Source organism: Takifugu rubripes, chromosome 1 (genome assembly GCF_901000725.2).
Source record: "Takifugu rubripes chromosome 1, fTakRub1.2, whole genome shotgun sequence".
Taxonomy (NCBI): Eukaryota; Metazoa; Chordata; class Actinopteri; order Tetraodontiformes; family Tetraodontidae; genus Takifugu; species Takifugu rubripes.
Window position 1 is genome coordinate 20652929 of NC_042285.1, and position 24827 is coordinate 20677755.

A 24827-nucleotide genomic window follows, 5' to 3' on the forward strand; every position below is an offset into this window, starting at 1 on the left:
GAAAATCAGAGACAAATATTGAAAGTTGGCATCCCGAGGCTCGAATCCAACATTAGCTGACGCCATTGTGTTGCCACAAACATCCCTGACGTCTACATATCATTGTCAGTCTCTGTCTAAATAAGCAAACTGTACATTGTGAAGAGCGCAGTGTTTGGAGTATGTCGTGAGAGAGCTGTTCCACTGGGTCAATTGTTTAGGTCTGTGTCCAAGCCCCATCTCCCACAAACACATACATTGTCCACACAAATGCACATGACTTGTAAAAGACCACACACATCAGTCTGACATTTGACCTTGTCTTGTCCCCATTGTAATTATTCCCAGGTCTCTGACTGATCTTAGGACACATATAAGGTTACACATAATAATACAAAATTTCTTTAGGGAAGTTCCCACCCCTCAATTTTAGTTCTGTCATCTGCAGGGAGTTTGTAACGAGGATGCTGTCATCAGGCCCATTATACTCTTGCACTGGAGCTTCTCACAAGACTGCATGTGAGCGTGCACAATGCAACACACAGGTGGAGAGCACTGCTGGGTTAAAGTAAATCCCCTGAGATGTCTGCGTGCCCCAGTACTGAAAACCACAACAGCGAATGTCCTGACTGACAGGCAGAGAAGGGAAAGACTGACGAATTTAGGTCAGTTAGTTAAAATGTGTTTCATGATCAGGGATAATGTTCGTATCTGTTTAGCTCTCATGGCTTTGCGAGCTATGTTTGCCTGGTGGAATTACTTTATCAAAGAGGCCATTTTTTTATGATAGGAGCCTGATTTCAAATTTAAAACTCAATGTCCATGTGCATGACTGTGGATGTATTAAGGAAGAGACCACTGATCACAGATGTGTCAAAAACATTGTTAATTAGTATTAATTGTAGCACATAAGCAAATCATTTAAAAACCCTGCAATATAGTACCCTGATACCATTTAATATTGCCTGGTGTTAAAACAAGAATGAAGGCATTCAGATGTCATGGTAACAGTCACAGACTAACCTTAAGCATTAGTAAAAGTATTGTTGTTAGACCTGTAAAAATTATCTAGAGAGAATCTAATTTATACAATATATAAATAAGAACAGATTCTGCACAGCAAAAACTTTGTTCTAAGTATGCAAAACATTTCTACACAATTTTGTATGAGCTATTTAGTTTGGAGAAACCTTGAGATTTATATGTTGTTTTCTTTAGTTTCTAACAACAGAGCAAGTGGCAGTTGGGTCTCTCTCTCAGACACACGCACACACACACACGCACGCACACACACACACACACACACACACACACACACACACACACACACACACACACACACACACACCTAGGCTGTATGCACCTCTATTACAAAACAAACATAGACAACTGTCGCTGCCATTCACCCCTCCTCCACACTTCACTACTCACCTTGCCACATAGCTGAGGATGTGGGCGCGGATCACCATGCCAGCCCTGTGCCGCACCTCTTCCCTCTCCTTCTCCAGCCTTTGCTCCAGGGCCTCCTTCAAGAACACCTGCGGGATGAGCCCGCCACGGCCAGCAGGGAATGACAGAGAGAGAAACACAGGCAGAGAGAATGGGAGGGGTTAGCTCCTCCAAGTCTGCAAAAGAGATGTGAAGTGTCTCTGTTGTCTGCTGGCAGCATCCGGTGCAACTGTGGCGAGGCTAGCAGGACTGCCACTGTCCCTGACTGCAGAACAGAACAGATTGGAGTAACAGCAGTGACACTGCAGTAAAGCTGCTAATTCTGCTACTGCAGAGCCTCATTGTATTCAGGCGCTCTTCCTGAGTATTTTCCTCCTGCCGCTGCTGCTGTTGCTGCTACCAGTGCATTGGTAGCTAGACTGACGTGCACAGGCAGAGAGGGACGGAGAGGGAGGGGAGAGGAAGGGAGAGGAGGGATGGAGGGATGAGGGGGAGGGATGGTGGCTGGGGTCCAGATCCAAAGCCACACCTCTCCTTGCACTTATGAAGGACTGAGAAAGAGTTTTGTTAACCCTTTCCTTGTTCCTGGAGAGTGCTGCAAAAGTTGCTGCTGCCTCTGTGATGAATGGACAGTTTCCCTTACCTATGTATGAGAGACAAGCATACAGTAGGCATATGGAATTATTAAAACTAATCAGATTTTAGTCTGCCTCACCAGCTGTGTCTGGGGTTATGTGATAATGCGATATCTGTCGCAGCACTGCAGGATAAACTGCTACAACTGCAATGCAATTTTAAGTGTGTGTGTGTGTGTGTGTGTGTGTGTGTGTCCCAGATGTTCCACTAATCAAAGGATCTCACAGCTGCTCTGTAAAGTCTGTGAGCGGAGGAACCTTCCACTTCATCCACATCCTTCCCCTTCCTATAAAACAAATGGTTCGCAAAGACTCATAGGGACACACACACACAATCGTACTTCACCCAAGCCCTAATTCTGGGCACACACTTCCTCTGTACACAATCAGCACATATATAATTACACACAGATTGTTTCTCCAAAAGGAAATGTAGCCCCCTTCCCACAACCCACACCAAAATTTCCCCGAGCCCAAAAATATTATACTGCCATCTAGAAGCACCAGACTGTGGACACACAAACACGGACTCAGACTTTTTGTAACAGCTTGGTTTGAAACAGGAGCCTGCTCTCTTCTGTCTCTCGGTATACAGTGAATGGCAAAGTTAGTCACAGGTCAATGTTCTGACCCTGAATGCCAAATGAAGTCCAGCCAACGATTCCCTCTGTGAAGGCAGTGATTCACTTTGCACAGATGCCAGAATGCAATATGTGCAGCTACACAGTACCAACACGTGCTCCAATCTTTGTCTTTTTAAAGCTGCCCATAAAGGGCCCAATAAATTAGTCTCACTGGAACCAGGAAGTCTGTGTAAATTCAGCACATTGTTGCAAAAGTGTAAAAATGCTTTAGATACAGTATGTCCACTCTGGCAGTGGTGTCCAACACAATGGACAGCTTCTCCCTCTGACAAGTCATTAAGGGTTAATCATTTGATGAGAGGGAAGAACAAAAAGAGGGCTTTGAGCAGGGTAGTTGATGATTGCTTGAAATAAATAGGCCAAGAGCACCAGGGAGTGGATGAGGGGCAGAGAGGGAGAGATAAGTGACAGATAAGCTCAGCTCAGCCTTGCGACAGATGAACGTTTTTACACCATGCGAAATTTTGTCAAGCTAGCTGAAAACGTGTCTTCTAACCTATACAACGGTTTAGCCCTGCCTCCACATTGCCCGGAGTTTTGTTTATCAACCAGTGAGTATGAGGAGTCTAGCACTGGAGCGACAATAAAACTGCCTCTGGATTCCTGTAAGCCCCCCCGGTGCTGGGCTGCAGTTACAGTAAAAGTCACTTGATTGGGGGGTTTTTAGGAGTAGCCACGCAACTCTGTGGTCATCCGTGGGAATAAATCTTGACCAAAGCCAGCATGAAGAATCTTTGGGACATGAGTCACAGTTCCAATTGTCCAAATTGTGGAACATATTGACAGCTAGGCTTAAAAAAGAACCACGGGAGAAATATATATTTTTGTATTGCATATTAGCTTAGAAGCCCCTTCAAATTAACCAGATCATTATAGCAAGTGAAGTACACAAAAAACTATACACCAAACAAAATGCACATATTTCTTTGTTTTTGCTGCCTGCTATTCAGAGCCTTAGTAAATCAAACCTCTAAGACTTTTCTGAAATGTGCATGTAGGTGGCTAAATGGTGCACTGTAGGCTACATGATAAAGGAAGCCGTGAAGTGACATTTGACCCAATCCCACAGCCTCTGCAGCTGTTTCATTGTTTGCTTTTAAGGTGTGATTCTATTAATAAACATGCACAGACAAATATAAGTATATCGTATTGAATTATGCTGAAACACAAACAAATTCAGACATGCAAAACCAGTAACCACAATGTACTCCGAACATTTCAGGCTTCCAGCGCTTTGCTTTTGAGTAATGTGAGGGATGAGGTCCGGTCAGCATAGCGCTTGTGATTTCTGTGACATGAATGTAAGTCAAGCACAAGTGACACAAACATGTTTGGGCATGTGTGCATGTGTGAGACTTTGCATGTGTGCTGCACCTTTGTCTTCCCCAGATGCCACTCCTGTTTGTCTTTGTCCTGAAGTGTGAGAAGATCTGAGCAGCACTGCTTCTCATCATCTGAGTGGATTTTGTTCTTCAGGATTATCTTGTACCTGTAAAAATGCACAAACATGTATACACATAAATTTTCAGGAACACAACAGCAAAACTAACAGACTGTTTAGTAGAACGACCTGCTGTAGAAGTCCCTAAAGGTTCTGCGGACAGGGAATCCAGCCCTACGGATCTTCACAGTTTCCAGCATCCCAGAGTATCTCAACTGATTCAGAACCACATCGGAATCAAACTGGTTGGCCTTCTGTAGGTGGCAAACAAAAAGCAGGTGAACTACAAAGGGCAAAATGTTTGTTCCCCTGAAAGGATAGAAACATTATCGGCTTTATGTTTTGTTGATTTTGCTTTTTATGATCTGATTTCTGAGGTTTTTTTTAGGGCAATTTCTGTCAGTGGGAGATGTGGAGCCGCTAAAGACTGCAGACAAAAACAATCCTTCACAGCACAGCCCACACGCCGATTCAAACGATCTTACTGCTGAGTCAGGCTAAACTCGGACTAATAAGTAGCTTAGCACGTTGAGCACTATCATCTTACATTAACAGTTTACTCCAAAGAAAACAACACTCCATCAGCGAGAAACCTGAACACTGCTGGGAGACTAGAGCCATTTTTTCCCCCTGAAATAACAGGCTGTGCTGTTCTCGGCTCTTCGCTCAGAATCCCTCGGCAGAGTATCCGAAAAAAAATCAGGGCTGTCTGCCGCCTTACACCTCTGTGCAGACACGGATCACTTGGAGGGAGCACGAAGGCTATTGTCACTTTGAGAGCCAGGGCCCTGGATAATGCCCACAAAGGACCACAGCATTCTCAAAATGTGTTGGTCTAATTACAGGCTAATGTGACTATGCATGGAAAGATTTAGATACAAAGGCACTTAGGCACTTTTATGTTTTCATGGCCATAATTAAACACACACATGCACACTTAAAAGAACACCCCCTCATAGCTCTGAACTCTGCTCTTTCCCAGAGGATTTAGGCAGATGAAAGAGGGACAACACGCCAACCTGTCTGAGTGAAAACAAGCTGACCCTTTCCTCTATGACCTTTTTTCCCAAGTAGAGTGTGTGCATGTACTGTACATTCCACAACTACATTCTGTGTTTTTATGAATGTAATCATTCCAGGATTGTGTGCACAGTCCTGTCAATCTACAGGATTTACAGAGGCACAGCTTGTTCCATCTTGACCTTGAGGAAGATGGTACAGTTTCCCTGATCACGTACACTCAAGAAGGTGTGGGCTTTTACACAGACGGTCGTAGGTGAAGATCTAAGTGGACAATAAATGCTCTGTGTCCTTCAGATGTAACTGTATCTGAAAGAATGTTCCTGAAATAAAGGCAGCCAAATGTCCTCACAAAGAATCTCAGAGAAGCAGAGTGGATTTGCAGTTTGATAGAGGATGAAAAAAAAGAGAGCTGCACCTCAACTGCAGCATGCTGGTCTTATCTTAGCATTCCACTGATGCAGCCAGATCAGTGGTGTATCAGCCAAGCTGCTGCAGCTGGAGTGGATAGCGGTAACCTCTGACCTCTGCTGAAGGGAGTAAAGTGGGAGGAATGTTCTGGTACGCAGCCCTTTATTTAATGGGGAGCAGCCTCAGTGTTTTTTAATGCTAAAATTATTAGTGAAAACAACACAAATAGTTATATTTTAAGTTGAAAATCTGTAGGAAATTTTTGTAAAGAGGTGCAAAAATAGTTCGGATCAAGGGAGGCTCAGAATAGAACCAATGATGTTTAACATTGACCTTGACAGTAGGGTTAGGTCTTTAAAGTTTCCTGACTTTTATGAGTTATGAAATTTGCGTGTCCTACCTTGTCCATGTTTGGTTTGATGCAGCGTACAAAGAAGGGGTTGGAGGCGCTTAATGTGGCCATCAGGGAATGCAAAGAGTCCTGAAACACGTAGAGAGCAAGACGATTAAGATCAGGAAAGGAGACAAGGTGGCTGTGTAGTCGAAAGTTAGTCTTTTACATCTGTAATATTTACTTAACCATCGACTTCTCTCCTCTGGGGAGGAATAAAAGGTAAACAATTAAGGTGAAATCCATCCAAATCTTTCAGTTTTTCACTACTTGGTACACTGTATAGAGCAAACATTTGGATGCTTTTTGCACTGATGTTTTATGAACTGAATCTGACTAAGAATCTTAAGATAACATTTTGTTTTGACAAATTCTTAAAGCTAGTTCATCCCTGTCAAGACATGTTGGAATTCTCACAGAAAGCACCAGAGAGCACAAGAGCACCTTATACCGGCACATATACACCTTAAAGGATTTTATATCGGATACAATTTGCTGAAACATGGGATTCAAATTGTTAAGTTCTTCTTGAAACGTTGGCTGAATTCTGCAAATTACTCAGTTCTAACTTGATTCTAACTTGTGAAATTTGATCAAAATTGCATTTCAATCCTTTCTTACATGAACATTTTTCACATTGACTTGGAAGGAAAATTTTTAGATGTTCTCTAATCCCGCTGTCTTTAAATTAGTAAGGCTAAAACCACACAAGCATTCATGCAGAAAATGAAAAATGACAACCACGCAGGATCAAAAACACACTGTCGAATAATTAAATTTTCTATTTTCCATCACTTACGGTTTCACTATGTCTATATTTACCATAACACACACATGCACAAACACATACTCAGAGGACCCTTGAACCTGGCAGTTTCTGTCAGCCTTGCTGCCTCAGACAGTCTGTCTCCAGCCAGTCCTGCCCTGGCAGAGAGGAGCGTGATTGGCCCCTGGTTAGCCCCTCTCTGCCCAGTGATCAACCCTGATCCCCTGGCTTTAGGAACTGTAGGCCAGGGCAGCCAGCCAAATCCTCCCCATCTCCTTCTCTCCGCAATGCAGTTTGGACATGCTAAGCTAAGCCCTATATTGTAAGCCCACCACTACCACACATTCATACCTCCCATCACCCACCATTCCCAGTAGATCAAATACTGGCTGCATTTTACTTCTCCCTCTGGTCCTTCATTATTGCTTCCCCCTTCTTGTCACTTTGTGCACACAGCCTTCATGCCAGATGCTCTGAGTTATGCCATAATAATACGCAGCAGAACCAAATGTTTGTTTGATGACACAATTACAAGTGCAAAGATGGAAGCGGATGGGCACCATCAGAAGCTTCAGACTCACCCTGAACTGAGAGCTGACGGTGGGCTTACGTCGAGCAGTGCCCATTTTCAGGGTCTCGTCTCCGCTTCTGCTACCAACATGCTCAAACAGGTCATAGATGAAATCAAGCCTGCAAGGGGGTGTGGGACAGAACAGGTGACTGTGACTGTGCATGTGCCAGTGAGTGTGTTCAGCACTGAACTGAGAATATTGCATTTGCACCTGCTGTCTTTGAGAATAAACAGGATGTCGTCCCTGAAAGTGTCTCGGTTCTTTTCCAGGATCCCACAAACATCATACAGCACCTAAAAAAGAGGCGGCAACAAATCAAAGGTGGACACAGAAGTAAAAAAAAAAAAGCAAAAAAACAAAAAAACTCACACTGCAGACACAAGCTGCTAGTTTGCAAGTCAAAATTGAGTTATTTTTTTTTCACTTTTCAAAGTTAATCTGTCTACTAATTTTAAGAAATAGTTTAGAGTGAAATGACATTAAATCTTCAAGGCAAAACAGATTATATATACTTTTAAGTCAATATAATCAATATAACATCTCTTTTTTGTTAATTACTTCTTAGTCATGGTTGCCTAGTGTGCAGGAATCTGGCCCAGCTGCCACTGGGCAACAGCCAGCAACACACCCTGGACAGGTCCATTGAAGAACACAAACCATTCCTTCACATACTCATACTAAGGGGCAATTTAGAGGCTCCAATCAACCTAATGTACATGTTTCTGGTCTGTGGGAGGAAACCAGATTACCCAGGGAAAACCCTCCCAGGCACAAAATAGAAAGGCCCAATCAAACCTGGAACCTTCTTGCTGTGAGGCAACTGCAGTGAGCACAGCACCACAAAGCCAGAATCAATACACCAAAATTCCAAAACACCGCTCAATTTTTTTGTCCCCAATTCATGATCCACAATCAAAAGCAAGCTATGGATCTATTTAAAATCACAGATCCAATTTAATGAGAGACAAAGAACTTTGGCTGCACACCAATCCGCACTGTCATGACAATTTTCGCCATAGGTTTTTCAAGCCTTTCTCTCAGGTGCAGGTTACTCAAGCACAACTATTTGCATGCAAAGGTGTCACAGTACACCCATAATTAAAATTCTTAGAGATTAAATGTCAATTTGGCATGGAAATAAAGCTTAGGTTTCCATAGGGAGAGGCTGTTTTCCAGAACATTCACACGTGTATCTGCAGAGTGTGACATGAGTGAGTGAATAAAGGCGAGGGGGAACAGGCCCCTTCGTGCACAGCAGAGCGACTGTGTGGTAATGCAGTCACCTGTTGAGTACCGTTCAGCCCTCCTCTTAGCAACACAGCATTCCACTGATCGCCCCGACCAACAGTAACATACTTTGGAGAGTGTGTGAGAGCCACTGAGAAAATCTAAATGAACTTTTTAAACTGTAAAATGCATACATATGATGTGAACACAAATTACTCACATGAGCAGTGTGAGCCTGTGTTCACAGCTGTGTGTGGATAAGACAATTCCTGAACAAGGCCCATCCCCCCCATTCCTAAGCCCCGAGGCTGAAAGGGAGCTCCAAAGTTGATGTATTTATACATAAGTCACAGACACATTAATCACACGCCATTCCCCTCTCATTGGGAAGAACTGGAACAAAAGGCTCTCTGTGTTTGCAGTTTAACTCCAGTTAGTTAACTTGGATGGTCTCATGATGCTCAAGAGAAATGGGTTTGTCAACAGGGAAGAGTCAACATAAACTCCAACATTCATCCATCAACATAAAAACATACAGTTGCATGTTGGACAGAGTATTTAAATTTGCCCAAATGTGTCTTATTGATATGCCAGAGACTGAAATGAAACCATCGACATTGCCTCGATATTACAGACAATCTAAGGGAGGATATAACTATTTCTCTGACTGAGCTCACCGCACAGTTTCAGATAACAGAAGGGGCTTTTAGAAAGATGACTAAACTCTCAAGAGAGGTGCACTGCAGAGAGAGCAAGAGAACAACTGGCTCGCTTGCTTGTCCTCTCGGTAATTAGCATAAATATCCATGCCAGGCTTGTGACTGGACTGCCACACTCACACTGAGAAGACCTTGTCTGAGGCAGGATTCCTAAGGTCATTCTTTATCAAGTTAAGCCCCCCACGCACAGTTTTTCCATTTCTGCTCCATCCGCATGTCCAATGCTTTCCTTTGCAATCTCTAATGCTGTGATCCCTGCTTGCCCGCAGGCAAAGGAAAGGGCACACGACGCTGAAACCCTTTCTCCTGGTTTATGGAGAAGGCACCAACATCCGGCAGAAGACTTTGGAAAGCACAAGCCTGCATTGACTACCTCACCTCTGAATTCCCCACTTTTGCAGGCTGTGTAGGATATGTGTAAGTGTGAATGTGTTAATTACCTCTCCAGCATAGTGCTTGATGCCAAACTGGTGGTCATTCACTCTGGGCTTGACATAGTAAGGGTTTGTCTGAGGAGAAAGGACACAGACTTACAACATGTTCATGTCTGTATTACTAATCCGATTTGCTACAGTCCATCGAAGACTTGGCTTGATTGGGAGGATGCCAGCTGTGTGTTGTGCCACAGCAGCGCAAAGATCCCTTTCTTGATTGGAGTGACATCAATGAAGATGTTTTATCATGTTTAACATAGCGTAAAACAACAGAGAAGTGCTTTGTGGAGCACTGGGAGTGGATCACTGACCCAGACAATTTGTCTGCATGTCTATCTCACTTTCAACGGTGCTGCAGGCATGTTTCAGTGTAAAAACAGGTAGTGGGACGCAATTTATCCATTTTCTTTAGAAGGGGCACCACCTCCACTGCAGACCATCGGTGTAATAATGTTGTAATAATGTAATAATAATAGTGTAATAATGAAAATAAGAATAAGAAAAAACTAAATACAAACATATAGATTGATATCATAAACATATATTATTGTGTGTATATATTGTATATACCCCATCACAGTTTTATTTGCTACTTAAGCACTTCTGGTTAGATGCTAACTGCATTTCGTTGCCTTGTACTTGTGACATGTGTAATGACAATAAAGTTGAATCTAATCTAATCTAATCTAAATATTTTCAGTTCAATTCAGACTGAAGAAATGACCACTAAATGACCACTACAGAGTAAAACAATCCAGGTTTGAAAAGGGTGGAGTCGAATATTGGTCATTTCTGCTACATTGTTCTTCTGATCAGGAAAACAAGTGGCATTGACCCTATTATTAATATTAAACACATCCCTGGATCAGTCATGAAATCAGACGTGCAGAGTTCAGACAGTTCCCAGTTTCCAGAACCTTCAGTGTTTAGAGGTCAGTCAGAGAAACCTCGAGAGAACTTTCTTCCCTCCTACACACAGTGGTGATGGGGCCAACAGGAAGACTGATCACATTTCAGAGTTGTTGTGTTTGCATGTGAGAGTGGCTCAGGGGCGTGTGTGAGTGCCACACACAAGTTCAAGGCTGCACCACCAGCAGTAACATAGATTCATTGGACAAGACTGTCTGTGTTCACTGGTGGAGTCAGAGGTTAACGTCTGTGCTGGATGGAAATGGGTCAGGTTATCGTCTTTACGAGGACTGTCTCAGAGGAACAGGACACGGATGACTGCATACATGTGCATGAGATGTGTTTACGTGTTTGCATGTGGACTCACGGCGTGTCTGCTGTGCAGTTTTTCCAGAAGGGTGTAGTCTGTGCCTTTGGGGAAGCGGCTCTCCTCATTGATAAGAGCCAACATGCCCAGTTTCTGAAGCAGAGAAACAGACAAAAGGCCCACAGAGACTGAAATGCAAGACGCTTATAACAACATTTATAATTCAATTTGTGAACATCTCGGGGCTTAGAAAACACCATTATAAAAGCCAGACATTCAATTTTATAACTCATATATATATAACTCCTTTATAAACTATAAGACCAATATCACAGTTATCTTACAGAGTTCGGGTTCCTTTTGAAATTTTCCAAAGTTTCTGCGAAACTCTGCAGGGTTCAGTTTTGACCAACATTATAACTGTGGTGATAAAATAACACCAACCTTCGCCTCACCCGGATGTCAAACCGCTGACTGGTGTACATTACTGTGCACACAACATGCAGAATGAGACTATATAATAATAGACTGTGAGAGCAAGGTCAATGTAAGCAGTGTGGCGCCTGGGTCGACACACTCCGGCTGGTGGTTAGCCATCGTTCCTGGTGGCAAATCTGCTTTCCTGCTGTCTATTACCTTTTCTATGAGATCCAGACACTCAGCGTTATCCATCCAGTCAATGGCCTCCCACTGGATCCCCTCCCTGATGAAAGATACACACACCATTTATCATATACACAGACACACCAAAAGAGTACTGCATTCAGTAACATGGATATGTGGAAAAACCTATTTTTTGTGTACCGTATCTTTCTTCACAAGGGTCAAAGTTTATTAATAAGTGTCTCTTATGCACAAAGACCTTCACCTGTTGTACTCCAGCTGTTCCAGAGAGAAGATGTGCTTATTGAAATATTCCTGGAGTTTTTCGTTGGCGTAGTTGATGTTGAACTGTTCAAACCGGTTCACCTACGGGAAAAAGGGGAAAAAAACATGTTCTGCTGCTTCAAAAAGGAAGAAAAAATTAAAAGCAGAATAGCATTGAAATTCATTACAAATGAGGTTGACCACAATCACGTTTCTGGCCAGCTGCAATTAAAGTCAGATGTATGTAGAACAGCAGAGTCTCATTAAATGTTGTGCAAATAGTACATACATAAAAAACAGTTTCTCATTGTTCAAAGAGTGAAAAGGCTTTTTAACAGTGCCCAAAAACGGTTGATTACAGGAAAGATTCATTTCATTTAGAATAGAGATTTGTTGTGATCATGTAAAGCAGCTGGTCACAACTTTAGATGTAGAGCAAAATATGAACAAAAAACTTGTAATCACCTCAAAGTTCTCGAAGCCGAAGATGTCGAGGATACCGATGGACTTGAAGTTTTCTTTTCCTTTGATTTTCTGGTTGATTTTCATTATGATCCAGGAAAAACACTGAGAATAAAGTGCCATGGCAACTGAGTCTCGTGAGTCTACAGCCTGGAAACAAAATCAGGACACAAAGATCCGTTTTTACCCTGCAGGATGAAACTTGAATTAAAGGTAATAATTTCAACAAGAGATAATAATAAGAAGAAATATATAGGAAATATGACAATAAAGTCATCATATATATTTCAGTGACTGTAATAATGCATTTAGAGAAAATGTTGCATCTAAGTCTGTCATCAGTGTTTGTGGGAGGCCTCCTTCCTGAACACAATGGTGTGTGCTGTCCATGTCTACCTGCAGGCAGCATGTAAGACCCTGTCTGTTTTCACAACAGTTGGAGTAGTTTATCGTCTGGATACTTAAGAGCGATGCACTGCAGGCCATATTTATCGTGTTTTACTGATCCACCAAAACAAAGAAAAATCTCAGTTTAACAAACTGGTTTTTGCAGGTATTTTCCTCTACCTTTAGCATCCGCTGGTGTATGAGTATGCTAATGTGTAACGTCTTGTCTTACATTCACACAGAAAGGTCAAAAGCGCTTTACATAATTACATTTATTTGATTGAATTTATTAATCTGGTGGTATTTCAGAGTGGGCCAAACACTGACTTCAGTAACACTATTGCGCAGACAACGTACTGTATGTTGTTGCATGAATTATATTATCATTCTTCTTTACATGCAACCCTAACAAACCCAATATTGCAAAAAATAAACGTAATAATAGAAGCCAGATGTTGAACCACCTGCAGATCTTGCTGGAAAAGATCATGTAAGATGCCTAAAAAGCTTTGGGGTTATGGGAAGTCAGTACTGTACTCTGGATTTCTCCAGCTGCATTGACGTTGAGACGGCATCGATATATGTGTATAAAAAGCTAAAGCTTGCCAACTATACTTCCTTCACAGGCATTGTACTCAAATTGAAAACAAAACGCGAGCGTCGTGGTGTTTACTGTATTTGGGGCAACAATGCTCCTGGGCGTTTGACCAATCCATCATGCTCTGGCACCTCTTGGAACCAGCGGGTGTGAACAGTGTGCCGGTGGCTCCAGGATCTCCGTCACAAGGGGGGCGAGAAGAATGGCTGTTTGTCCGGGAGGAGGGGGGGGGGCAGCAGGGTGGGGAGGCTAGTGCAGGCAGTTGTGGGGTAGGTGACCCCCGGTCACTGTGAGAAGAGGCCATTCTTGGCAAATCCAGGGCTGGAATAATGAACTCTATTAAGAGACAAGCTGCTTCAAAGGCCATGCAGAAAAAGCTGCAGCAGGGTGACAGCACGAGCTCTTTGTCCACCGATGAAAAGCTTTCTTGTGACTTTCATGTCCGTGTGATAATAGCAAAGGTTTATTCTGCATATTTGCTGAATTCAATGCGTAAAAGTGGGCTGAAGGCTTAAGCTCAACCAGACAAGATTGTTTCACGCCTCCTCGTGTGCTCGTGGCGTACGGCAGAACGGATAACACGCTGACCAAGACTTGTGAAAGATTCACGTGAACACAGGCTAAACTGTGGACATTTGAGGCTGACAGAGGGACACTTGGTGAGGAGAAGCCTCTCGCTTCACCCTCAGTCATTGGCTGTATTGTGCTTTTGACTCAGATCACTATCATGATGGCTTCATTGTGCCAGGAATCTGGCAGACAAAAAGCAGGAAATGGCTGGGAGTCACGCAAGGGATCTAGAGTGGCATGTGGGGGAGAACAGTAGGAAAAAGGCTATGTGTGTAACCACGGCGTGGGTGGGGGGTTACGAGCTGATATCTACTGTATACTTGGGGTTTTTGCAAAAACCTCAACAAAAACATCAAGAGGAATTACAGTAAAGGAGTATTGTTCTGTGTTCTGTTACCGTAAGGGGGGAAAGACTGATGTAGCGCTACCTGTTCCACAGTGAGCGGCGAGCAGATCTCCTCCCCTCTGAGGATCATGGAGCGCTGGGTCAACACCTCCGAGAGCTGAAAGGAGTCCAGGCCCAGTAGCTCGCTGACATTACTGACCACTGAAAACACACAAAGAAACATCGGCCACGGTGAAGCGGAACACAGACACTTTAGGTGACTGTGACTGATGCCAAACAGCAGATGTGACATATAGTTTGTGATTCTATAAGGGGAAACGCTACTCTCTTTGGTGGAACTTTAATGCTCTTTGGGCACTGTAATTCACCAGTTCTTTGGAAAAGAGGTCAGACATGGTGAACAAAGGATGACTGAGCTCGTGTTACAGCCTGTTCTGCTTTCTGTCTGCTGGGGTAATGTCAATCAAACTCTGGGGCAGAAGGGAAACTGCAGCACTCCAACATTAGCAAGAAGCTAATTGATGAGATTTCATGTTTTCCTTTCATGGAAATGAAGCCATTATCAACAGCAGTGTTGAGGATCAACAGCAGCATTGATTATTTCCTCTCCTACCCCCTTTAGAAGTGATCTGAGCCCCTCCTGCAGTCATAAATTCAATGTTTCCCATCTGGAGGACGGCTGACAGTAACTTGAACACATCTCTGATCTCTTCCTCAGTGAATTCCATCACTTTCAAGGCCTCCTGTAACAAAAGAATGAAACAAAAAATGCTGATTTGTCACAAGGGCAAGAGAAAAGCCTTCCTAAACTCAGTCAAGATACAACTAAGCCTTATTTTGTCTTTTCTGTTAGCTCTAAATCACTTGTAAGAACATTGTTGAAACTGTGCCTCCAAAGCTAACATGCTGAAGTCATCTTTTTTACCCTCTGGCTCACATTTCCTTGAAGTCAAACTTGATTGACTGCAAATCGGCTATATTTATTACAAAGGATAATGGCGCCCTCTGAGGGTGAAATGTGTATCTTCCAGCTGAGGTCATCTTACCATCACACTATCAAATAGTTGCTTGTCATCCAGGCTGTTGTCCTGCACACAGCCCGACTGGCTCAGGTAGTGATATGACTCGGCACCCTCAGAAAGCAGGTACATATCTGCAACACATTAAAAAACTCACATAGAATTTCCTTTAAAGACTCACAACCAGTTGTGGGAAATTGCACACGATCAATGGTTGCTGAGTGTGCATGCACGGCGGTTATTTTAGGCTGTGCAAAAACAAACCTCTGTGGTTATTGTCTGTCCCTGCTAACAGGGCATAGAAGATGTGGTAGTTTCTTTCTCCAGGGTTCTGTCGAACCACACGGTTCTTGGAAAGGGAGAAAGATTACAAGGAATTGTTAAAAATATTGAAAGAGAGCATATCTCTCATTACAGGACAAGAAGTTTACCTTTTCCAGCAAATCTGGTTATTGATTGTCAAAGAGAACAATGAATACTGTGGTTGAATATGAAACTGCACACATTTCATTTCCAGTAATCAGTAAACTGTTGAAGGATACAGTCAATGATGCAGCCTCCCTGAATGTTTCCGTTCTGGGAAAAGTGGAGCTGGATGAACTTGCCAAAGCGACTGGAGTTATTGTTGTACACAGTCTTAGCGTTCCCAAAGGCCTCCATGATGGGACTGCAAACAAAAGAACGCACTAAAGCCAACCAAACCTCTGCAGAGGACTTTTTTTAGACGTCCCATATTTGTTGATTATTGTGAACTTTTAACCAGATGCTCACCCCAAAGGAAAATCACATACAAAGATATTCTTCAAGTGTCATAATCATAAAGGTTTATGTGCTTGTAATAACAATAATCAACATTTATAACACAACTTTTAAAGACAGGAATTATAGATTATAGGTAGATTATATTATTATATTATAGACAGATTATATTGATACATTGTTTAAGTGTTACAAATAAAGTGAATATAAACAATAAATTCTAATATAAATAGTTGTTAAGATGATAAATTTGTAAAGAATTATTACAGTATTAATTTCATGATGTGATAATAAAAGCACAGCTATATGATATGCATTTACCATCTTCACTGTTCATAATGGAAAAAGAAAATGTGTGCTTTTGTTTTTAAACACACTCCTGGTATCAGAGGTGGTGGATCTTGTAGGTACCTGCTCTGGACCAGGGCCTGCTCCACCCTGTTGGTCCTCTCTGAGGCTGGAGTACCTGCAGAGTTTTGACTCATCACGGAGAGAAACTTCAGCAGCAGTTTGGTGCTCTCTGTTTTCCCGGCTCCGCTCTCCCCACTGAAAAGCAAAACCAGGGACAGAAATAGCCTCACGGGTCCGACTGTTCACTTTCCCCTGAACTGCAGTTCTTTCCCCTCACCTGATGAGGACACACTGGCTGTCGTGTCTCTTCCACAGGCAGCGATAACACTCGTTGGCCACAGCGAAGATGTGAGGAGGCAGCTCCCCCATCTGGTGTTTGCTGTAGAGAGCAACCGCAGCCGCGTCATAAAGGCCTGTTATCTGTTTATACGGATTCACTGCTGCCAGGATCGACCCGATGTTTGTCTGAGAGCAAAGAAAAGACGGAAGAAGAAGAGGCATCTAAGACAATGCTTCCTCAGTAAATTCACACAGGTTACCTCCCCCTGACATCCCAGATTCACAGCTTACATGTGATCTAGTTCTCGCTCCGATGCTGTTAATACCGGCTGGTAATATTTTGGGTGGGTCATAATAATCACAAAAGTGTGTTTGTGGGTCATTGTTTCACAGTCAAATGATTGGAGCGATTCCATACAGAGAGACTGTGCAACCCAATTTGGAGAAAAGATTAGAAGATAGGATTTCAGAAGCAACAATACAACAGGACTGAGATTATTTTAATAAAGGTCAGATAGTGTTTCAGTGCCCTGACATGAGAGGAAGAATATGCAACAATATCCCTGCAACTCTAAAAATGATTGTTCTTCATTGTGTGCATCAGGACTTTGATTTAGTGTCTTTCTTTTCAAAATATTCTTTTATATAACAAAGCACCCCAAGCCCAGATGAATTTGGTCCAATCTCGCGGCTCTCGGAGCTCAGCTAAAGCAAAAATGCTTCAGCTTCTTTGCAGTTTCCAGTGCTATTTTGTATGTACACACACTTACATAGATGTTGTCCTTTTTGTAACGCAGAAAAAGGTTGTGCATGATGGCGGCTTCATGCAGCTCTGCCAATGTGGACATGTCCTCCACACCATGGATGCTGCTCGGGTGCATCAGGTACACTGTCTCCCTGTTCAGCTCCTCCCTTTGTAAATGCATCACCTGCAAAACATCCACATATCGACAAGTAAACATCACACCATTATAACAAAATAGGGCTAAAAACAGAATATGGAACAAACCACAAACATCAATTTGGATTTCAAGAGCGGAGCTAAAACCTTTGAAACGGATCTGAATCAGTGTGACTCAATCTGCTAGCACATCTACCTTCCACCATGAGCAGGAAACATGCAAAGGTGGTTTAGGTTTTGATGAAGGACTAAATGAGGTTAAATGCTCTGATTTAGTCACAGCATGTGCACCTCTCAGCATGTGCACCTCAAAGCCCCCCAGGCTTTATTTTTGGTATCTGTGCCACAAAATCACACATCTGTAACAAGACCAAAAATACGCAGCAGAAGGATGGCAAACGTTGATATAATTGGTGCAGAAGGCGCTCACAGACCATCACGGGCTGTTCTCTGTCCGGAGGAGAAGTTTTGAGGAGAGACATTACAGGTGTGGTTTTTAGACAAGAGACAGCATTTACAGATTGATACAGATGAACAAGGAGCTGTGGTTGTGGTGTCCCACGGCATCGATACTGGTTCCTCTGGGGGGGGGCTCAGAATTGATTGACAGAGGAAAGTCTATCTTAATATTTAAAGGGTTAAGTGCATATTCAGGTAATAGATAAGTCATAGTTTGGAATGAAGTCTTACAGAATATCAGATGCAACATTAGAACGCTAATGTCTTTAGCCACAGTTTATTATCGAGTCCACCTCACTCTATCAAAATGAACATGTACAACATAATGACCTCATGTAGAAGATATGTGACACATTACCATGTATGATGGTGTCATCCTACCAATGTTAAAAATATGCAGTGCAGATTCTAGATGTTTTTAGAGTAATAAGGTTTGTGATGACCTCAAGTGTAAGGCAGCACAAGCAATGATGTCATCCACAGACCAGACGCATGGAGATTTACAGCCACATGTCCCCTGACGTGCAGCTCTATCCTCACCCTACCCTCTGCTTTATGGGCCCTGCATTTCCAGACAGGGGTTAAATAGCTAATAAACCAAAAAGCCTGTCTTTAGTTTTATGTCCTTTATCATTTTACTTTCTATTTTATCACATACCTTTAGATTGATGGATGTTAGTCATTAAATCCTGGAGAATAATTAGCGAGAGTAGCAGACAAAGACTGTACACTAGGAAATCATTTATAGATTCCTGTAGACAACATTAGCAGAAGAGCATGTTTGTCTCTCTTAATCTGAGTTTGTGATGATTCAGTGTTCATATTTCTTTTCATCTTCAAAACATCAGAGTTTCTGAAAGAAAAATGGGCTGGACTTTCCCAAGAAAAAAAAATCTCCTCTGCTTTGATGCACTTTTTTGTTCAATTTCAAGGTTCATCATGTAAGATCTTGTAAGGCATTAAGGTCTCACATCATTTAAACTAATGTAGCCAAATAACATCACATGACCTAAAGCCCAAATGATCACACGAAACCGCGATGCTGAAGCAAATTTTAACCAAAATTTGATCTGAATGCTAAATTTTGCTTTTGTTTTCAACCACGCCCTGCTGCAGCTTTGTCTGCTCCAGCACCTTCAGGCACTAATAGAAATATACACAGACAGAAGCAGGACCACAGGCCCGTGGCCACAGACGCTGGCTTGTTTATCACTGTCTCTTTCTGCCTCCCCTCTTTCTTTTTTTCTAACTCTGTCACGCTTTTTCTCTGTCTTGTAGAGAACCCATCTGCCGGAGGGGGGATCCACCGGAGGGGGGATCCACCCAGGCTCAGGAGACACGGGGGGGAGGCTTCTCAATACAGCAGTTATTGCGAAAACAACTGAGATAGCGTTAGCCCACAGGAAATCATTCCAAACATATTTGTTGATCACACATATTTATGTTCACATGAGCACGACTGTCTCTCTGTGAATGCAAGACCCCGGGATGCACATAGAGGCACTATTGAAGAATAAAGCAGGAAAAATGGAGCATCAATGGGCCTGTTCAAGTTTCGTACAGCTACAGATCGTCCGCACACTGCAAGACTTATGCCTCTCTTCAATGCTCAACAGTCAATTGATTAGAGGCGACAGCAAGTGTTATTTATCAGGTTCATTTGACTGAAAAGGATGGTTTGTAGTCTGCTGTATGTTTATGTTTAATGATATCTAATGTTGTTTTGCACATGTTTTGTCCACTAGAGGACTGTATGGAGACTGTATTTCAACAGAGTTAGATAATGGGATAATGTCTTACACAAAAACCATTCCCAACCATTCTGGGATTCAGGCAAAAATGTGAACAGCAAAATTATGCAGCCACTGAACGGACGGTGACTAGTTTTAATGTTGGAAACCGCTTGAGGAGACATACTGTACATTATATTCCTTTAAATTAATTTACTGTCAAAACCAAAGGCTACAAAAAGTCTGTTGATTAATGGGTGGGACTGTAGTTGATTTTAGTCTCTCCAATACTAACATCTAGAGAAATATTAAAATATTGGGGATATTAAAAAATCTGATGTTAAACTGAAAAACTGTTGCATGCTAGAGTTAGCATCTGTTCCTGTCATCTGTAGTCCGGTTTGACCGACTGTGTAGCGTAGACTGTACTGTAAACACCCAAATTTAGAAGCGGTGAATCGATAAAGCTTTCAAAGATGGTTATTTTTCATGGCCAGGGTCACGGCCAGAGTGTTGGTTTAGAATATTAGAGCCACATAACACAGTTTAAAAGAACACGTCATCAGAAGGGTCTTCACCATTTTGATCGCTGCGATCGTCTTAATGTAAAAATGGTCCATTTTTTACCGAGTTTATTGTTGTAAAATAAGATGACGTCATTCATGACAGCAGCTATTCAGGTGACAGAGCCCTTCTTCCTGCTTTTCTTTACATGTGCACCCCCAGAGAATCACTCATACTGTTAATCCAGCTGGTGCCATCTGGCTATAACACACACATACACACACAAACACGTGCACCGGGTAAGAGAGAGAGAGAGAGAGAGAGAGAGATTCAGGGGACACACCCACAGAACCACAAGAGCTTCAGCTGCTGTATTTTATTGAGCCACTCAGTTCTGCGGTGTGCTGGTGTCATGGGGGATGTGACAGAGATGAATGCTGATACAATGGCTAATGTGACAGCAGCCATAGCGGCCTGTTCAAGCTGCGGCCATTGTGGGTAGAAGAGGCTGAGATTGCTCTGTCCAGAAAATTTACTTTACTGTAAGAGGCTGATGTACAATCAAAGGAAGAGGATCACATAAGTCAGTCTGAGAGGATAAAGGTCACATTCTGCCTCATGATGTGTCACAAAGGCTCCGTCTGCAAGCATAACTGTTGAACACAAACTGCCCTGTTGCTGATTTGAACAAAACTCCGCTCATAAAATGGAATCCTGATCTCCTCAACAGTTTCGCAGCAATTTTCAGTCATATATGCAGGTTTGCCAGTTCTGAGGTTCCCCCCTTGTTCCACACCCGAGGGGTGATCTTTTACTGTACAAACTAATACGTTACTGGAAGTTCATTTGCAGTGTAAACTTTATGAATTGTTTTTCAGCCATTCGTAGCAGGGTCCCTCTCTCGCTTTCACCATAATCACAAACAGGATTTCCCCCAGACACAAAGACCACCATGTTAAGACAAACAGATAAGCAAAGGCCAGTGGCACAACACAAGGAGCCCATTCCTGTCATTCTTATTTTATTACAAAAGGTGTTGATCCACTCACGGAGGTCTGATGTGAATCACACATGTGAACAAATACCCACAAGGCCACACTCCGGTCATGGTGCGGAAAACTGAAAATTGGGCCTTAAATGTAATGTGGATGTATGGCTGGTTATTCTTTTTATGCGATGACGCTTCTTACCTTCCCGTAATCTGTGGTCAGAACGAGCGACGAATCGTTGCAAGAGCTGACGGTGGCGGGCAGGAGCTGCTCTTTGTGCCGATGCCAGACACGGGCCCCCTGCAACACAAAAGCGGGAACAGCCTCATTAGCATCTGCTCACAGGGCTCATGTGTTTCACGAGCACACGCAACCTTCTGTAAATATGCCCCCCGATTCAGAAATGTGAACTTTCCTCACAAGTCAAAGCTGCTGACTCAGAGGATTTAGCTTGATTTGCAGAGGATCTGGGGTTCTTGTCTTTTTTCCACGTGCCACGCTCCGCTCAGAGGCCACGTGGCTACTCCCTCACCACAAGAAACTGGCACAGCTATCTTCTTATTAAACTGCCACTGCAGTGGAGCACGAGTGAGGATGTTTGCTAGGGTGTGTCAGACAGTAACACTACTACTTAGGATCAAACATGCTCAATAAGATTGTAAAAATGGTCTTTAGTGGCTTGTACTTAACTAATTGGCTCCGAGCTGGAGGCCATGTCTCCTGTGTTTGTGTGTAAATGAGGTCACTGACCCTCCCGGCATATTTGTTAGCGGCTCAATAACAGGAATCTCTGGCTGATTGCGCAGACCTGAATTCCATTTCCTTAGAGTAGGAATGCACACTTACAGAACCTCTTGTATTTAATAATAGGCGACAAGAGAAACGATGCTGAAACATTTCATGCTGTTTTCATCCAAATTCCTCGAATTTCATCGTCTTTCCTTCTCTATCACATTTATCCTCTCTGGCTTGTTTTTGTCTGAATCAATGCCATCGATCATCACAAGTGCTGTCTGTAGTGTGGACCAGAAAACCATAAGGAAAAGGGGAGACTGTGTGCCCAACAAAGCATAAAAATGAAGAGATCAATATGCGTCCATTCCACTCAGAAACCTTAGGCAAGGTCACCCCTCCAGACATCAATCCTCATTAACTATTAACAACTGGCTGCAGAGTGATGCTCTCTGATCCACAGAACGCAAAGGTGTTTGTTGCTCTGAATGACAAATGCTTTGGGTTAGTAAACACATTTTGGTTCATAAAATTATCTTTTGTCCATCAAATCCATTTGATCGGCAGCCCAGAGTGGCAACTGCTCTCTGACTTAATTTGACATCCTTCCTGTTTGGATAAAGGGTCACTCAGCCAAGCCAGCAAAGCGACAAACCCACTTCCATCATCAAAGATTTCCCCCTCTCGGACGACTAATGGAGGGTAGCTAAATGTGGCACTCTAACCACGGGGGACGTGGTTAGTGGGATAAAGATGGTGGTTATATTAGGAGGAAGCTGAGGTGGGTGGAAGAGGAAGGGTGGGGGCAACCGGCAGAGTCCAGCCTCCCATTGTCTGTAAAAGAAACAGACAAATATCAGGAAATACATGAGAGATTCTTGCAAACACGGGGCAACTTAGCACCTCAGGTTTAAAATGGAAGCACTGGTGACCGAGTACTAGTGAGCGCTTGGCACCAGGCTGGCCTACAGAAAAGCTGCTTCATGTGAGGATTCTGGCCGCCAGTCAGGAGATTAATAGCATGTATAGATTTGTAAGTAGAGCAGATGCTGTTGTGGGAGTCAAAGGCTTGTCTTCAGAAGCTCGCCTTTCCTCCCTCTTCCTTAGTTGTGTTTTTGTGCTGTGGAGATGATAAAATCAAAACAACACAAAACGTGAAGGTAATGTGGTGCAATAGCGGCCAGACGAAGAGAATTGTTGATCGGGCATGTTCTGACATGGTGACTAGAGGCTTGTGTTGAGTAAAACTGTAATTCTTGTGATGCAATGATGATCTGCGTTAAGATTTTCTGATATTTTTTTCCCCAGTAAAAACGAACAAGGATCTACTGCCAGACATAAAGTCTGACGGTAGCAGACAGCTTCAGCTTTTGTAACTTTTGTAAGCATATTATTAGATTTGAGGAGGCCAACCTTAAATATCCACTGGAATTAGGTGACTAATAAGTCAGTAAAAAACAAAATTGCTCCATGTGCTGCGGTTCTCCAGTGACTCAAGCGCCCATGAAACCCAACACCAGATGTGTCTGCCCATTTGTTTGGGTCTTAAGTTAGCTTGGTGTGGATGTTTAAAGCTGAAGGGCACGAGGTAGAGATGAATTGTCTGTGCAACAGATGGTTTTAAGAAAACTCCTCCCCCTTTGTCCCCTCCATCATCAGGAGCTCTGTCACCATAAGTAAGGACAAAGGCGAGTACCTCTGACTGAAGCTCGGAAGTTAACCAAGCGGAAATATCCTAAACAAAGGCCAGCTGGGATGCAAAGGGACGAGGGTATCACAGCTTGTGTTAAAAGCCCTAAACCTGAATCACCTGACTCAGCACAAATAAACACCAACCAAAGCATTGAAGCCGTGTGTCTCCTGCGTGCATAATTGCCACTAAACACTGCAGTGAAAGCAAGAATATATAATTATTGGCTTTTTCCGCCCCTTCCTTGGGTGTTTTGATGTTTCACTAGCGCAGTTAAAAGTTAACTGCTCCCAGAATGTTTCCACCATGAGCTCATTTGAACCTTCCTAAATGCTGTCTGTCACCTGACATTTGTAGGGCTACCGAGGCAGAACCAACTGACAAAAGTAACGTGACGCCACCCACAAAGGCCACAAGTCACCTTGTGCTTTGTGACACGGAGAACTCTCATGTTGAACGGCACGATCCCGGCGTTGGAGGCTTGAATTTCTGTAGCTTAGTACAGTGACAACCTGCTCAGAGATTTGATAATGAGGAGGCCTTAAATATTTCAGAGAGCGTGGGTCCAGAGAGCAGGCCGTGTCAGGTGATAGCGTCCGCTGGGACAAAAGAAAGCTAATTAGCTCGGGCTAAATCCAAACAACCAGAAATGAATTGCCCCTTTCTCAGGTGATGGTGTGGTTTTCAGACGGCAGTAAACTAAAGTGAGGTTTCACCAACCCACCGAATCTAAACTCTGTTATTCAAAAAGAGACATCAGGTCAAACTATTGACTCTTGTTTGACCTTTGACCTGTGGCCTGGAGTCCACAACACTGGCTGGATGACCTGTTTAATAAGGTCAAATAACAAATGGAGACTTGCATGGTGCTGTGTTGTAGGCAAAATGAATAAATATTTGATATGTGACACTCTTACATGTTCAATCAAACTGTTATTTACTAAAAACATCATCAGAACTAGTTAGGTAACAAGATTTTTCTTGTCAGAAATGTTAAAGTAGCTAAAATGCATATTAGTCACATATATGAGGTATGTTTCCTAAAGAAATGAAAACAATGCAAAAGCTTATTTGTTTGTCCATAAAGACGGAGCCAAATTCAGGGATTGAGACAAATCTCCTGAATGCTGAGCGAGTGGAATGAGGTTGAATCCACCAAGTGACTGGTGAGATTAAAAAAACAGGCTGTGGGCTTCTGGGAAGGGAAGCTGGCCAGAGGTCCCTGTGGGTCTGAACATTGGTTATCATTTTAAATCGCAGAAATTAGGACTGCCTTTGGT

General features: G+C 42.9%; 1 protein-coding gene across 2 annotated transcripts in view; it reads right to left on the minus strand.

Moving 5' to 3' along the window:
• myo10l3 (myosin X, like 3) overlaps positions 1–24827 on the minus strand; it is a 39367-nt gene that overhangs the window by 8339 nt on the left and 6201 nt on the right. For both annotated transcript variants that reach the window (XM_011610539.2, XM_011610533.2), the window contains exons 2-22: positions 21327–21425; positions 17313–17471; positions 16541–16728; positions 16324–16458; positions 15696–15820; positions 15585–15598; positions 15418–15502; positions 15181–15287; positions 14748–14877; positions 14217–14335; positions 12237–12383; positions 11773–11873; positions 11541–11607; positions 10965–11057; positions 9695–9763; positions 7519–7601; positions 7318–7426; positions 5980–6060; positions 4278–4402; positions 4082–4196; positions 1411–1517 (exon numbers count right to left, since the gene is read on the minus strand). In XM_011610539.2, the coding sequence (XP_011608841.2) occupies positions 1411–1517; positions 4082–4196; positions 4278–4402; positions 5980–6060; positions 7318–7426; positions 7519–7601; positions 9695–9763; positions 10965–11057; positions 11541–11607; positions 11773–11873; positions 12237–12383; positions 14217–14335; positions 14748–14877; positions 15181–15287; positions 15418–15502; positions 15585–15598; positions 15696–15820; positions 16324–16458; positions 16541–16728; positions 17313–17471; positions 21327–21425 (2258 nt within the window). The remainder of the gene's footprint in view (positions 1–1410; positions 1518–4081; positions 4197–4277; positions 4403–5979; positions 6061–7317; positions 7427–7518; positions 7602–9694; positions 9764–10964; positions 11058–11540; positions 11608–11772; positions 11874–12236; positions 12384–14216; positions 14336–14747; positions 14878–15180; positions 15288–15417; positions 15503–15584; positions 15599–15695; positions 15821–16323; positions 16459–16540; positions 16729–17312; positions 17472–21326; positions 21426–24827) is intronic.